Source organism: Marmota marmota, unplaced genomic scaffold, assembly GCF_001458135.2.
Source record: "Marmota marmota marmota unplaced genomic scaffold, marMar, whole genome shotgun sequence".
Lineage (NCBI taxonomy): Eukaryota > Metazoa > Chordata > Mammalia > Rodentia > Sciuridae > Marmota > Marmota marmota.
In genome coordinates this window covers 16,330,337-16,344,954 of record NW_026000093.1, presented here as the reverse complement: position 1 = coordinate 16,344,954, position 14,618 = coordinate 16,330,337, and the positions used below count along the sequence as shown (strand labels likewise).

The following is a 14,618-nucleotide window of genomic DNA, read 5'->3' as shown; positions in this document are numbered from 1 at the left end:
AAATATACACAGTAGTGAATTAAACTTTTAATTTTTATATTTCTATTATTCTATTGCTGCCATTCTATGACATCTAACTCATAATTTACATCTTTATTTCAAATCTTATTAAACTTGATTTTTATTAATTATAAAAATTATAATTTTCATAATTAATTAAAGAGGATTATAAATTCAAGAGTAGCATCGGCAATTTAGCTGAGACCTTGTCTCAAAATGAGTAAAACGATTGGGGATATAGCTAAGTGGTAAAGTGGCCCTTGGTTCTATCCCCAGTACCTCAACAACAACAAGGTCTTTGGCATGATATGTAAACAACAGTTTAGCTGGGTATAGAGTTTTTGGGTCAGTTTTTTTCATTCAAGATACTAGAGGCTTTGCTTCATTGTTTTACATTCTATGGGTTTATCACCTTTGGATTGTTTCCAGTTTGGGGGGAATATAAATAAAGCTCCCATAAGTATTTTTTTCACATAGATTTAAAGCTTTTTCTTTCTTTTTTTAAAATCATTCGATAAAGTTAAGTTCTTTCGAATCTACAGCTTTCAGTTTTTTACATGTAAATGGATAGAAGCATCATCACATTTTGGACACAGAACAGTTCCATCATCTGTGAAAACCTCATTTGTACTATATTTTTTTTACTTAAATCCCTGCCCTATGTCTAACCCCTGGCACCCACTGATCTTGACTCACAAGTTTGTTAGTATTTTTTCATTTTTGTCAGGATCAGAAAACCCTTCATTACTCTTTGGGCTCTTTTCCTATTAGTTACTGGATCAGAAGGAGGATCATCAAGATCAAAGTAGGTACTTTTACATTTTTTTCTTTAGTTCTTGGTGCCAATTTCATATGCCTCTGCCACTGTACATGTGGGAATGGGATAGTCATGCTGTAAGTTGACTTTACTATCACTCTGTGGTTAAAAAGGAAAATCTGTACAATGGCTACACTAAGTAATTGACTTCCCTGTATGTTTGAAGCTACTATATTAGGAGTCAGTTTTCAATGATTTTTAACTCATGAGCAAATGAATTATGTCTTTGCCCAGTTTTTTTCCTTTTGTTGTTAGCTCTTATCTAGGCAGAGTTGTAATTTTCTTTTTTGACATGCTTATATTTGTACTTGGGGCTTCCATCATAAATGCTTTCAAATGTTTTTGGCATTCCAGTGATTTTTGTGCTCCTGTCTATTCTAGGACCTCCTTGGCTCTATCACAAAGGACAAATCAGTTGTGTTTTGCTAGAATTTCTTTTTTTCCTTCAACTAAAAGTAGTTGCAAGTTATTATTAGTGTCTCTTTAATAAGATCTCATCTGTCCTGTATTAAATTCTAATTTCTCAAGGCTTGTGATACGTAGAGGCCACATTTTCCCAGAAGCATATCTTCTAGACTTTGGGTAAAGTCAGATTCTTAAAGAAGACACAGACTGCACTACTTATAAAAGAGACGATTGATAAATTTGATTAGTTAAAAACAATTCCTCAAAAGATGCTTTAAAGGAAGCTTTAAAAATACATCTTTTCTGAAAGTACCAGAAGAAGTTTGAATATAACTGCCTGAAAATTAATACTAAGAATATATAAAGATAAAAAAGACAACTCAGTAGAAAAAATGTGCAAAAGGTATGGATACTCATTTAGTGAAAGAGGAAAATTGACATGACTAATGCATATAAACCAATATTCAGTCTTATTGAAAGTTAGAGAAAACAATCTCATTGCAACCCCTTAGGCAGCACTAGATCCTACTTACCAATTCCAACCAATCTTTTCTCATATCCCCAAACTTTTCCCCACTTCATGTTACAATACCCTTCATGTTACAATGGCCAGTGTAGGTTCAATGTAAACAATGTCTACTTTCTTCCCCCCAATTTTCCTAATAAAAATACTGTTCGCTCTTAAGTGCAGAGGACATTTTTCTGACTGCTATCTATTTTTGCTTCAGGAAGCTTAAACCAAGACCTGTTCCCTTTTGATGGTATCCATAGTGACTCAGTAAAACAATTTTATTTCACGAGGGGAAAATGTACTGTTGCCATTTTGCCTCATCCCAACCTCCATATTTTAATAACTCAGAATAGTTAAAGCCAGTAGCCTTGTCCACTTAAGAACTTGCTGCAACAGGAAGTAAAAATGAAATTAGGAAAATCCAATTCATGATTAGAATGAGAAAATATTTTATATCCATTCATTTAGCAAAATTTAAGTATGACAGTATTGAGTATTGGAAAGATTGTAAATAAAAAAGGCCTTACACAATTGCAGATGTGAAGCAGTATTTTTTAACAAGTTGAATATTCATGCCTTATAATTCAGCATTTCTCTTCTGGAATACATATGTAAAGAACGTTTCTAGATACCCCAGAAAATATGTATAAGAATGGCAAAATTAATAATTGCAAAAAACTGGAAACAATTCAAATATCCATCTGTAGGAAAATAGCCATTGGTGCTACAGCAATATAGTATGGGTGAATTTTTTTCTTCATTCTTCTATTTGGAAATAACTTTATCTGGGGAATAATTTATAGAATACTCATCTTTTAATCAGATTTACCTGTTATTGTCATTCTTCCACGTTTGCTTTGTTCTTTTTAAACCATCTGAGTGCCATGTACAGGGCTCTTTTCTCCAAAACAACAACAACAACGAAAAACAAAAACAAAAAAACAGAATTATAGTATGTATTTCCTAAGAATAAGGTTATTATTTAACTATAATACTCTGTCATTTGATCCAGAGTCCTTTCTTTCCTCTAGTAGAGGATCCAGTCTATGATCAGAAAATACTGATCATAGCATAGTCAAAACAGTTTGAAATAATAAGTTTAGAATCTGCCTTCAAATTTTTTTGCCTTTCCCAAGTTTGGGAGGATTTTGTCATGTGCTTTTATAAAAGACTAATATTTACATTTAGATTTGTGGTTGCTATTCTAATATTTACATTTAGATTTGTGGTTGCTATAGCTCCTTTTCTAATTTAATATTTTTCTTTAAATTTTTGAGGCCCTTTATCATAATAAGGACTTTAAAAAGCTAATTCTGTTTTCTCTTTTCATTGCTGGATTGCTTATTGATTATTTTTTTCTTGATTATTTTGGCAGTAGAAGCCTCCAACTAGCTTTTCTAGCCAGCATGCCTCCTGTGGAGGAGACAACCTGATATCCTGTCTGCCTATATGAAAGTTAGTATGTCAGGCCCTCCTTCAGAATGAGGAATGCTGGTGAGATTCTAAACTGCAGAAGAAACAATTGCCAAGTAGTTAGGAGGGAGGAAGGAGCTGTATAAAGAGAAAAATCTTAAAAGTTTCCTAGGCAAAAGACACAGTTTACAAAGAAAGGAAAAACAATCGATGATCTGAATTTCTCTTCTGAGGGTACTCAAATGTAAAATCTTATTTCAGGGTGGAGAGGAGTTGGGTATAAAGTTACATCTGTAAGGATGAGCGTCCAGTTACATCAGTGAAATGGGGTGGGAGGAGTAAAATAAAGAAGTTCAAGTTTAGAAGAACAAAGCCTTAGTGTACATTATAATTCAGCCTTAGTGAAAGAGTTGAGAAATTTCAGCAGAGTGAAATAGGAATTCAAGAAACGGGATGACATGTGGTAATGGCTGTTACACAAGAACAAATCTCAAAGAGGACCTGATAATGCATTTTGAATTAAGACAGGTGTCCATTACTAATAGTGCATCCCAGGACATTTCAACATCTCACCCTGTCTGCTAATTGTCAGTAAGTTCCTTCAAGCCTAACAAACAATATATATGGGCCCTTTATTAGGAACCATTGACCTGGGTAAAGTGAGGAATCTAAAAAGAATAAAAATTTTAGACAAGCTTTGATTGTATTATGAAGTCTGGGAGAACAAGACTGATTTTGCTTTTGCTGATTCCCTGGCACCTAGAAAACTATCTGGCATATAGTAGGTTTTGAATAGATAATCTGTTAAATGACAAATGCTTTAAAGAATTTCTTGCAGTTTAGATATAATTGTAGAATTATTCCTTTATAGATCTAATCACTGTTATTTGTTCATTTAGTTTATAGTAAATGCTGTCTGCTGGTTTTTCAATTTGTAGAACTAGACACTAGATTATAAAATATTAATTCTAGTTAGAACAGAATGTTAGGAGATAATGGGAAGGAAAGATTTGAGGAAGGGTAAATATATGAATTTATTTTCTCATCTTTCTGAAGGTAACAGGTAACTCTTTAAGGATGATCAAAAATTAGTGCCGTAGGCATATTATTTAAAGTCAGAAATGCTATTTTAACTAAAAATCATATAGCTTCTAATGGAAGTTGGAAGAGAAGTGGAATATGACATTCATTTTTATAAATTAATCATATACAATGGGAATTGATAAATCCAGAATTTTATGTATTAGTATTATGCTTAAGGTTATGGCAGCCCATCAGAGGAACTGGGTTAGGGAGAGGATAAAATTCCTAATTTATTTATTTGCTTCTAAAGAATTCTTTATATGTACTGGTAAAGCCAGTTTAATTGGAAAATAAAAGAAGAAAATAAAGAAGTAGTAAGGTTCTGAGTGTATTTGTCTAGAAAACATGATCTGTAGGGAGTAGAATCTTCTTGTGACTCTTTAGGTAATTCTTATTTTTGTTGTCACGCTAAATGCATCATGTAGATCCTATTTTTGTATCCTTTTCTTTTAAATCCATGTTAACCAGGAAACAATTTCAGGCAAGATTTTTAATTTTAATAGCTCTTTTAATTCTACATAATTTCAGTTGCCAATTATTTTGAGGTGAATTTTCCAAAAGATGCATTTTCCTAACCTCCCAGACAAGAGATGGAGCCTTACCATAAGTAAAAATAAGCAGGTCAGTGGGCCCGGCAGCACATGCCAGTAATCCCAGAGGTTCAAGTGGAATCCAAATTTGAGGTCAACTCATGAGCAATTTCATGAGGCCCTTAGCTACTTTGTGAGACCCTGTCTCAAAATTAAAAAATGAAAAGGTCGGGGATGTAGCTCAGTGGTTAAGCACTCCAGGGTTAAATCCCTAGTGTCCGTCCCACCCCAAGTTCATAGTTATAATAAAATCTATTAAACTCTAGACACTTATATGTATTTTAGTCACATATGCTAATATTATGTTGTGTACTTCCAAAAGCTAAATTTTAGTGCATAATATAATTTTTTTAATGCTTGAAATAGCTGATCCTGAGATGAGATGTTAGGTCTGTCTCAAAGTACAAATTTGTATTAACGTATAAGAAATTACTTTGACCATAATTAGACCTATAACAACAATAAGCATTTTCCTAATAGTTCTACATTATTTTTAATGACATGGGTTGAAGTCTGTTTGATTACCCTTTGGTAAACTTTTCTAATGGCTCTAGTTCTCTCTCTGCAGAATAAGTTGATTATGCTGATTAACAGAAACAAGTTCAGTAAATTAAGTCTAACTTATATTACTTATTTAAGTGCATAATTCTCTGGGTTAAAAATATTGGTATTTTTAGTAATCAAGATGATTTTATTACAGTAATACTCTGTTCTAAACTTGGTAAATATTTATGAGCCAAAGTTGGAAGGAGGTGCTTCAATGAATATTTTATTATATTGACCTGTTTTTATGTTTTCTTCAGACAACATGTTTATAGTGGTTTTGTTGTGTTCTAATGCTGATAAGAGAATTTTATGGATTTTTAGTAAGTGAACTACCTATAGTTTATCAGATTAGTTGTAGACCTTGGAGAGATAATTTAGGAAATTATCAATAGTTACTAAATTGAGCAGAATTTCAGTTGTTAGCAAATGCATGATGACATAAGAAATAAGGAATAGCTATCTTTACCTTTATGTGGAAAAGAAATATTTAAAGTTTTAAGAAGTAATTTGTTGAATTATTTGTTTAATATTTTATTGAAAACATGCAGTTTCTTAATTTAGAATAAATGTACCTAAGGAAAAATATTTCATGAAAACAAAGTTGTAGCTTTTGAACAGAAGATTTGTTCTTTAGAATTTTTTTTTTAATATTTATTTTTTAGTTTTCGGCGGACACAACATCTTTGTTTGTATGTGGTGCTGAGGATCGAACCTGGGCAGCACGCATGCCAGGCGAGCACACTACTGCTTGAGCCACATCCCCAGCCCCAAGATTTGTTCTTTAGTAAGGGAAAAGTTAGGGCCTTAATCAACTCTACCTGTTCCTTGGAGTAGTTTGTTTATTTTTTTATATGTAAAGATTTCATCTGTATATATTTCACCCTGATCGTATAATAAATATTGATAATGTTAGGGTAGGATGCCCTAGTTCCTTTCCCTGACAGTTCTGAATTTATGCTAATATCATATATCAAAAGGCTTTGCTACAGTACGGATAATGCTTGTTCTTTTGTGACCTGTTGTATAAGCTATCTAAAAAGTGTAAAATACTTTACAGTTTCTTGTGTGTTAGGAATTGGGCCACAGCCTAGTTGGATTCTCAGCTTGAGGGTCTCTATGAGGTTGCAGTCAATCTTAGCTGGGCTTAATTCTTATTTCATGAGCAAGCAAAGGATCGGTGAGTAGGGCAATAGAGTGAGGTGGCATAGCTAGAGAACAGAAGGCACAGTCTTTTATAACCATTTCATAGAGGTGATAATCCTATTACCTCTGCCAGTTGTGTTGGTTAGCAGCAAATCATTTATTGTGTCCAGCCCACACTTAGGAGTAGGGATTGATTCCACAACCTATGAATAAGAGGAGGCAGGAACCATTGGGAGCCATGTCAGAAACTGCCAAAACCCCTTGCGCACCATGTCAGTACCACTTTAGTACTGGGGTTTTAATCCTGGACTTCAAACACTGGGCCTCACCCCCAACTCTTTTTAAAAAATTTATTTTTAGACAGGATATCACCAAGTTTTCCAAGCTGGCTTTGAACTTTTGATCTCTTGTCTCGGCCTCCCTTGTAGGAGTAGCAGGGATTACAGCTGTGTGCTACCATACCTAGCTTTAATGCTCTCTAATTTCGAAGAGGAAATTGGTTTTGCTGTCTCCTGGGAGGAAAGTTTGGGTTTATTGAAAGATGTTTCTACTCTAATATCTTATACATTTGACCAATTCAATATTTCTGTTGCTTTTGAAACACCTTGAGGGAATGAAAGAACCTTTATTGAATCTATAATAAAAGAACTAGGATATATTAAAAAAGCTACTAATGAACAATTCTACTTGTAAAAGATAGTCTAGAATATTTAATTTTCATTTTGTGGTAAAGAGACCAAAATCTGACATCTAAAAATAGAATTGCAAATGGATTCCTTTGCTTGGTTTTAAGACCCTCAGTTACTTGGTCTTTTTATTTTTATTTTTTTTTCCTTTTTAAAATTAATTTTTTAAAAAAAATTCTACTAGAACACATCTTGCATTCAGGTTAACCTGTATCACCATGTATTTGGGTCCTGCATGTTCTTTTTTTAACTCTGTTACCTCATTCATTCAGTGGATAAGTATTTAAGGTTAAAAGTAGCCACCAGAGATAAATAACCTTTATTTTGTAGAAGTCAGTCAGCTTGGAGAGATAAATGAATAGTTCGGGTTAGAGAATTTTGTAATTTTCAGTGTCTTTTGTTAAATTTATTGCTAAGTATTTTGTATTTTTTAAATGTGTGCCACCATATCCAGCTTCAGTTTTTATTTTCTTAATTATGTGCTGGTAATTCAGGTACACTACATAATTATAATTATACAGAATCCTCTTTTTAACTGTTTTTTAAATGTCCTTGTATCCAGTGATTTGCTGAATTCATTTATTAGTTCTTATATTTCTAATAGAACATCCTTAGAGTTTTCTACCTAACAATCATGTCATCTGTAGGTTGAGTCTTTTCATATATTTATATTTTTTTTTCTTCATGCAATTAAGTAAAAACTCTCAAAATAAGATGAGTTGTATTATTTTATTAAACTAAATTATAAAACATGAATTTATTCCTAACACTTATAGCTGTGTTCTTGGTCTCATTGAGCCACCTAAAATAACATTTAATGTTCATCACCATTTTTTTCTATTTAAACTTCTTAATTCTTCCATTTTTGTAATATACTTTTAATTTATTTGATCTTTGGTTGGCACAAATGAATAATTTGTTAGCATTCTGTATCAATTCTTTTCTCAAACCTGAAAATATTCCTTATTTTATAAATACAAATATGGGCACTGGAACCTTTTAAAGTTTCCAGTAATGATCATGACTATTATTTTTTCATTAATTTCCACTGAGTTGGTTGTCACCATAAATGTTTATGTTTTATTAGTCCAACTCTGCAGTAGTAATGGACAGTAATAATGTAGAGCTTTATTACAATGTAAATGTAAATGTAAAACATTTGAAAAGTTGATTTCTGAAAATGACCTCTAGCCCCAAATCATAATCATTGTTCTTTCCCCTGATGACTACATGGTTGTGAATTTCAAGTGCAGAATTGGTCTGTTTCCTTTGTACTCTTTGTCTTTTGCTTTCTTAATGCAAAAGGAGTTGTCATGTTTTTTGGGATAGAGCAAGTCCGAAACTTACCTCAGCATTAAAGTACTTTAAAAGGCTCTGAACACAATGTGGGGCTTTTGAGCAGCTGGGATTTTTATCCATTACTTACTGCCCTTATTGTATTCTTTGGCATGAATTTTTCCAGTCCTGTCAGCCTCCTATGCAGATTTCATTCTGACTAAGTTATTAATTTTCCTGAAGAATTGAATCTGTTAGATGTTTTAATTTAAATGCTGTTTCATCTGTAAATGGTTTTCTTGAAATATACACACTGGCTTTTTCCTTTATTTAATTGAAAAACATAGCCTGACACAGACATTAGGTTTTATTTGGGTGTGGAATTTAAGAGACACTTTCACCCTCAAACAATAATTTTGATTTCCTGTGCAAGGGCAGCCATTAAAATAGCAATACCCTATAAAATATTTGGTTTTTTTTTTCATATTTCTGCAATGGTGTTTGAGAGTTGCATGCAAATTGTACTTTTCTTTAGTGATCATTTTTTATTTTGTTTTCAAATATTAAGACTTACAGCATTTGCAAAGGTAATATAGGAAGTTTCTATATATGCTTATTCACTTTTCCTTAGTATTAACATGCATATAATCATGGAGTATTTATTTGAATAAAGAAATTAACTGGTTAATACTGTTAAATAAATTACAGACTTTTCCCAAATTTCCCATTTTCCTACTAGTGACCTTTTCTATTTCTCAAGATATGGCCTGGACACCAGTGTATTTCATTGAGTTGCCGTGTTTCCTCAGTTGTCTCCAATCTGTTAACAGTTTTCTGACTTTCTTTGTTTCTTATATCTTTCAAGACTACAGAGCAGTGGGGTAAATCCCCAGCGACCCCCCCCCCCCCCCCCCCCCCNTTATAATTATGGGACAGTACATAAGCAGTATGCTGTTGTCTTAATTTATTCATATATATATATATATATCTATATATATATATATATGAGCTGATTATAGGACATGTTTCAAAAATGTCTCATAAGCCTTTTTGTTTTCTTCACTTGAACACTAAACTTTCTGTTTCATCAGGCTTGTAAAAGAATTTTAGGGCCTTTGTAAAATTAGGCTCCAGCTCTTTGTTATACTTCCCAGTTAATATTGTTGAGTTTTTGTTTTTGTGTATCCTTTAGAAACATGACTGCTCTAGCTAGCTCTGTTTCCAATATTGTTTTATTCTTTCATTTCAGTGTATTTCACTGATATGTAGGAATCTATGAGATAATTGCATTTTTAGTTGCCATGTAGTAGGACATTTTATTAACTTTCTCCATGAAATACTGCTTTTCAAGTTGCAGTGATATATTCAGATGAAAAAGAAAGTATCAAAGAACTTAAAGCTTTTTTTTTTTTTTAATCTTTGGAATTTAAAATACAGGGTGTTTTTTGGATGGCCACTTGGAAAGACAGTAGAATTTACTATTGAGTGTGTATTACTTATGCAAAAATAAGATGGGAGTAGAAAAAATAAAATGAGAGAATCTTAAAATTTGTTAAAACACTGGTGGTTTTCAAAGTGCTATTATCCTCATAAGGGCCAGCAGTCCAGGCTTACCTGTGAACTTGTTAGAAATGCAAATTCACCGGTTCCTCCTCCTACCTGTGGGACCTAACTCTTAGTGTTTGTACAAGCCCTCCAGGTGATTTGTCTAGAATTAATAAAAAAATATTTGATTAATTGTGAACATGAAAACATTATTCAGTTAAGTATTTTTTAAAGAAGGAATTGTTATATATATCAGTTGTCATAAGTCAGCAATCAATGGAATGTAACACTTCTTCATGTGAAAAGGTATAATATACTGAGAATAAGAATGGAAGAAATTTTGGAATTAAAGTTATTTCTAAATTAGTACTGAAATCTTAATGTAATGCACTTTTAATATAGTTCTACCTTTTTTCCAGTCTCTACCTGAGCTAAATTGCTTTCCAGATGCTACATCTCACTATCAAAAATTCATTGTACTCAAAACACATTATTACACTATGTTCTTCTTAAACAAATCTTGTGGGACAGTAGGACTGTGTAGAGTACTTAAACTATGTAGAGTACTTAAACTGCCCTGAAATAGGTCTCTATTTGGACTTTCTAATTTAAAATGTTTTGTGGTAACCATGCTTCTATGATTATTTGAATTAGTATTTGAAGAACTTCGTATGGAGATGACTTATGTTATATGTGCATGTAGTTTAAATGATGAAAATATTTTGTTGTAACTCTTTTTGTTTTCCTTTCAGGAGAGAAATAGAAACAAACAATAACCATATGGAGATGTCCTATTAAAATTACAACACTAATGATGTAGACTTTGGAAATGCCTAATAAGTCAAAGAAGACATTATTAAAGCTTTTTTTCTGCTTAAGGTGACATCTTTGAACACTTTAACACAAAATTGACTCTTCTTGTAATGGTTTTCATCAGCGCATCTGCCCTTATACTCACACCAAACACACTTGAGAACTGTAACTTCGTCAAGCACTTTCTGTCCTGAAGCTTTTACCAGTATCTGCTGTCTTTTGTAATTATGCATCCTAGCTAAGGCACAGAAGACTGAATGAATGCAAGGATTCATTAACTCTTTGAATTTGTTAAATACTAACAGTTAACCATTAGAAGTGGTTCAATGATGTAAGAGTCACACTGCTTCAACTTTTTCTTTGTTGTAGTTTTTAAATTGTCAATTTTTAGCTATTTCAACAGATTAAAAGCAAAATAATCATGCCATATTTAGTCCTGGAGTTCAAGTCTAAATGTTTATGTGAAAAATTATTGTAGTAAACTTTTAATATGGCAAAGCAACCTTAAGCTCTATTTTAGCCAAATGAAACATAATCTGAAATTATATTAGAACATTTCCCTTGTCTTCAAACTGTTTGGTGTAACAGAATATTGATATGCAGCTTGGTGGATTTCACCAGTTAATGCACATTCTTTTCCCCTCCTTCCCTCAATTATATGTATACTGAGAAATGTGCATTTGTCTGAGGAATTATTTTGTTTGCTACCACTTAATGAATCTCAAAATTTTGAGTAAATGTACCTCAGTCTAATCAGACTTTTTATGACCTTTATAACTACGTTTAAAATCCTTAATTCCTATTTCTGGGTGTTTGCGAGCCTGATTGCTATCATGAAGTAAAAATTTATTATTCTAGATATTCACTAGCTAAATAAACATAGTTCTTGTTTAGCAAGCATATATTGTTCCTCAACTCTTTTCTCCAGCTTTTGCAGTGTCCTGGCATCCTTAAAATACTTTGAGAATATGGCCTTGATCCATGAATTAAATCAGTATCTAAGTGAATGTGTTGATGTTTTATTGATCAGATCTATATAAGTGGGAATACAGCATATATCTGGGTATTCTTATAGTTATCTTTTTAACATCTTATTTTTTTCATTAATTACATATCAACATTAATTTTGTATCTTGAAACAAATTGATTTTGTATAATTGAATGTGTCAAGCATCTGTATTAACTGATTTAATGGCATAAGGTTATGAAAATAATGTCCTGCCCCTTATATTATTGTTCCAAAAGGAGAAAGCTATGTAGAATTATATGTTAAGGGTGAAAATAGCAATACAGTAGATTTGAATACCTTGATGTTTTGCATTACTCCATTTATGTTTACATCATGTTTAGAAATGTTTTCATTTACTATGATCTTTGGTCACTTCAACTCAAAAGCCTAGTGACATATATCTTTGAGGTTTTCATTTATATAATATTTTTTTGTACAATGTTTTCTTAAAATGTACAAATACTGTATTTTTTTTTTTCACTCAAATACAGTATTTGTAGAAAACTGTAGCTACTTCACAGTTCTTGGGTAGTCCCAGTATAGTTATATCAATGTTTACTGAAGGGAACATCAAAATGTTAATGGTATATTTAAAAATAAAGATTTTCTTAAAGGAAAATTGCACCTATTTTACCTTTTTGAGACTAAGCCATGAAATCTTGTAACACGTCTCTTAACTATTTACAATAAAAATTGGCATTTGGGTATAGTCACCACAGCAATGTTCTATGTCTCTAATATTGTATAGGTAAGGCTTGCCAAAGATGATTGTTATCATTTCTGGAGGTTCTATTGGAGAAAACTGTAAAAGGGTGACCTTGTTGGAAGGATCTGAGTCCTCCCCCTGAGGTTCTCTTTTTATTGGTGCTTTATTAGCAACTCTGGATATTTTTATAAAACTAGTTACATTATAAATGGATTCAAACTTGTTTAATTTATATTAGGTTTCTATTAGGAAATGTCATGGAAACACCCAGCATGTAGGCTAATTGCAATAGACTCAGACATTGTCAAGTGTTGCTTAGAGTCTATGCATGGTGAGGAGTACATCCCAGTGCCTTTAACGTGGATTTCTAATATTAAGTGAAATGGGTGCAGCATTCCTTTGGGAAAAAAAAAAAGTATCAATTGGTAATTTTGTGGTTTTCTCATTTAAGTTTTCCCCAACATACTGACTTTCTCTTTCTCTTGGTCTGCCAGGTCAGTGTATTACAAGATGTTTTTTCTCTAAATGAAATTATTACAGGTTGTATTGAATGCAACCAAATGAATGTTTCTTCACTGTAGGGACCAAAAAAGAGAATGTGGGCTCTACAAGAGGAAATACCTAATCAAATGTTTGAATAATCATGAATGAAGACATTATTGTCCCAGTAAATTTCTCTCAATGTTTTTCTGAGGTCTGGTTTGAATGTTTCTTTTTAAAGTTATCTTATGTGGGTATTTTCTTTCGAAAGGTATTATAGTTTGTATACTTAACAATAAGGGGGAAAATGTAACCAAAATTAGTATTCTTTATCTATACATATTGGTACTTGAAGATTCCTTTCAAAAGAAACCCAGCCTTTTTTTAAATTTTAGTACTTAATTCCTCATTTTAACTTAAGTGATCTTTCTAATCCAAAAGCTGTGTTATTTTTTGAGTACAATGCATGGGGGTTAAGCTGATGTTAAAACAGTTTGCAATAAAAAAAAAAAAAAGAATCAGCTTAAGTCATTTAATCAAGTGCATTCTGCATCCTTTAAAATTAAGTTTGAGAGATTTAAGAGAATTGTGTTTTCATTAAGTTTTGCATATCTTTTGTTATGCCATGTAAATTCCCTTTTTCGTATGATTAAAGGAAGGTTATGATAAAATGATTAGTTCATTTACATTCACTTGTAGCAATTACTTGAGAATTTGAATTTTGTCGTGTTTGGGTTTGTTCATTCCTGTGAATGATGGTACAGTTAGGTGAGATTTCTGTTATGGTACCCAAACTCACCATTTGGTCCTCTTTAATCTTTGAGGGTTTCAATAAAAATTGTTCACTCATATCTGTGTTCTTTCCATTTATCTTTATAAATATGTGTTGCCTGCTTAAAAAGAAAACAATTTTGCCTACTCTAGTATGAATTTTTCTATTGATATATCCATCAAGTTCAGATAGATTATGTCATTCATTTTAGTTGGCTATTTAGATTAAGTGGGAAAATTAAGGTAAGATAGCATTTCATCCTAATCTTTGTCTACTCCTATTCAATTACATGTTCTTAATAAAACAAAAAACAACAATAACAACAAAAACCTTAAGCAATACACTGTTAGAAAATTATTTCTTGGGACCAAGAGTAGGAGATTATAGTTATTAGACAGCTGGTGCCACTTTTTCCTTCATCTCCATAAAAATAAATGGGTCTTCTCTCTTTTGTTCTAATTCTCTATTTGTTCTGATGGAGGAATTAATTTAGATTTGTATTATCAAAACCAGCTGTAATCAAACAACACTGCTGACTTTGACTAGGGCACAAAGAAATACCCCAAGTGCCCCCACAGTGCAGCATAATCAGAAATTTTTTTACTGGTTATCAACCTGAAGGGAAAATTTACATTTCATTAGCATACTTAGGAATTGAGGCCAGGTATTCATAGTTGGGACCTCAATTCTTATGATTGCTTTATGATAGTGGATTTCTAATTCTAGTCTAGAAACTAAATACTCTTCCAGTCAGATGTTTAGTTACCTATTCAACATTATCTATGCTTTCTTTTAGATTATTAAAATGTTATTTTGAAATGTAA

General features: G+C 32.1%; 1 protein-coding gene and 1 long non-coding RNA gene across 6 annotated transcripts in view; one reads left to right on the top strand and one right to left on the bottom strand.

Moving 5' to 3' along the window:
- The window catches only part of Ythdf3 (YTH N6-methyladenosine RNA binding protein 3), a 33,718-nt gene extending 19,847 nt beyond the window's left edge, over positions 1-13,871 (top strand). For all 5 annotated transcript variants that reach the window (XM_015485836.2, XM_015485837.2, XM_048783009.1 and 2 more), the window contains one exon: positions 10,767-13,871. In XM_015485836.2, the coding sequence (XP_015341322.1) occupies positions 10,767-10,790 (24 nt within the window). In that variant the 3' untranslated portion in view covers positions 10,791-13,871. The remainder of the gene's footprint in view (positions 1-10,766) is intronic.
- Positions 472-692, bottom strand: LOC125610564. The gene is made up of 2 exons (XR_007340566.1): positions 595-692; positions 472-542 (listed from the first exon to the last, which is right to left on the bottom strand). It is a non-coding gene; the product is annotated as an uncharacterized LOC125610564 (long non-coding RNA).
- Positions 13,872-14,618: the final 747 nt, after the last annotated feature.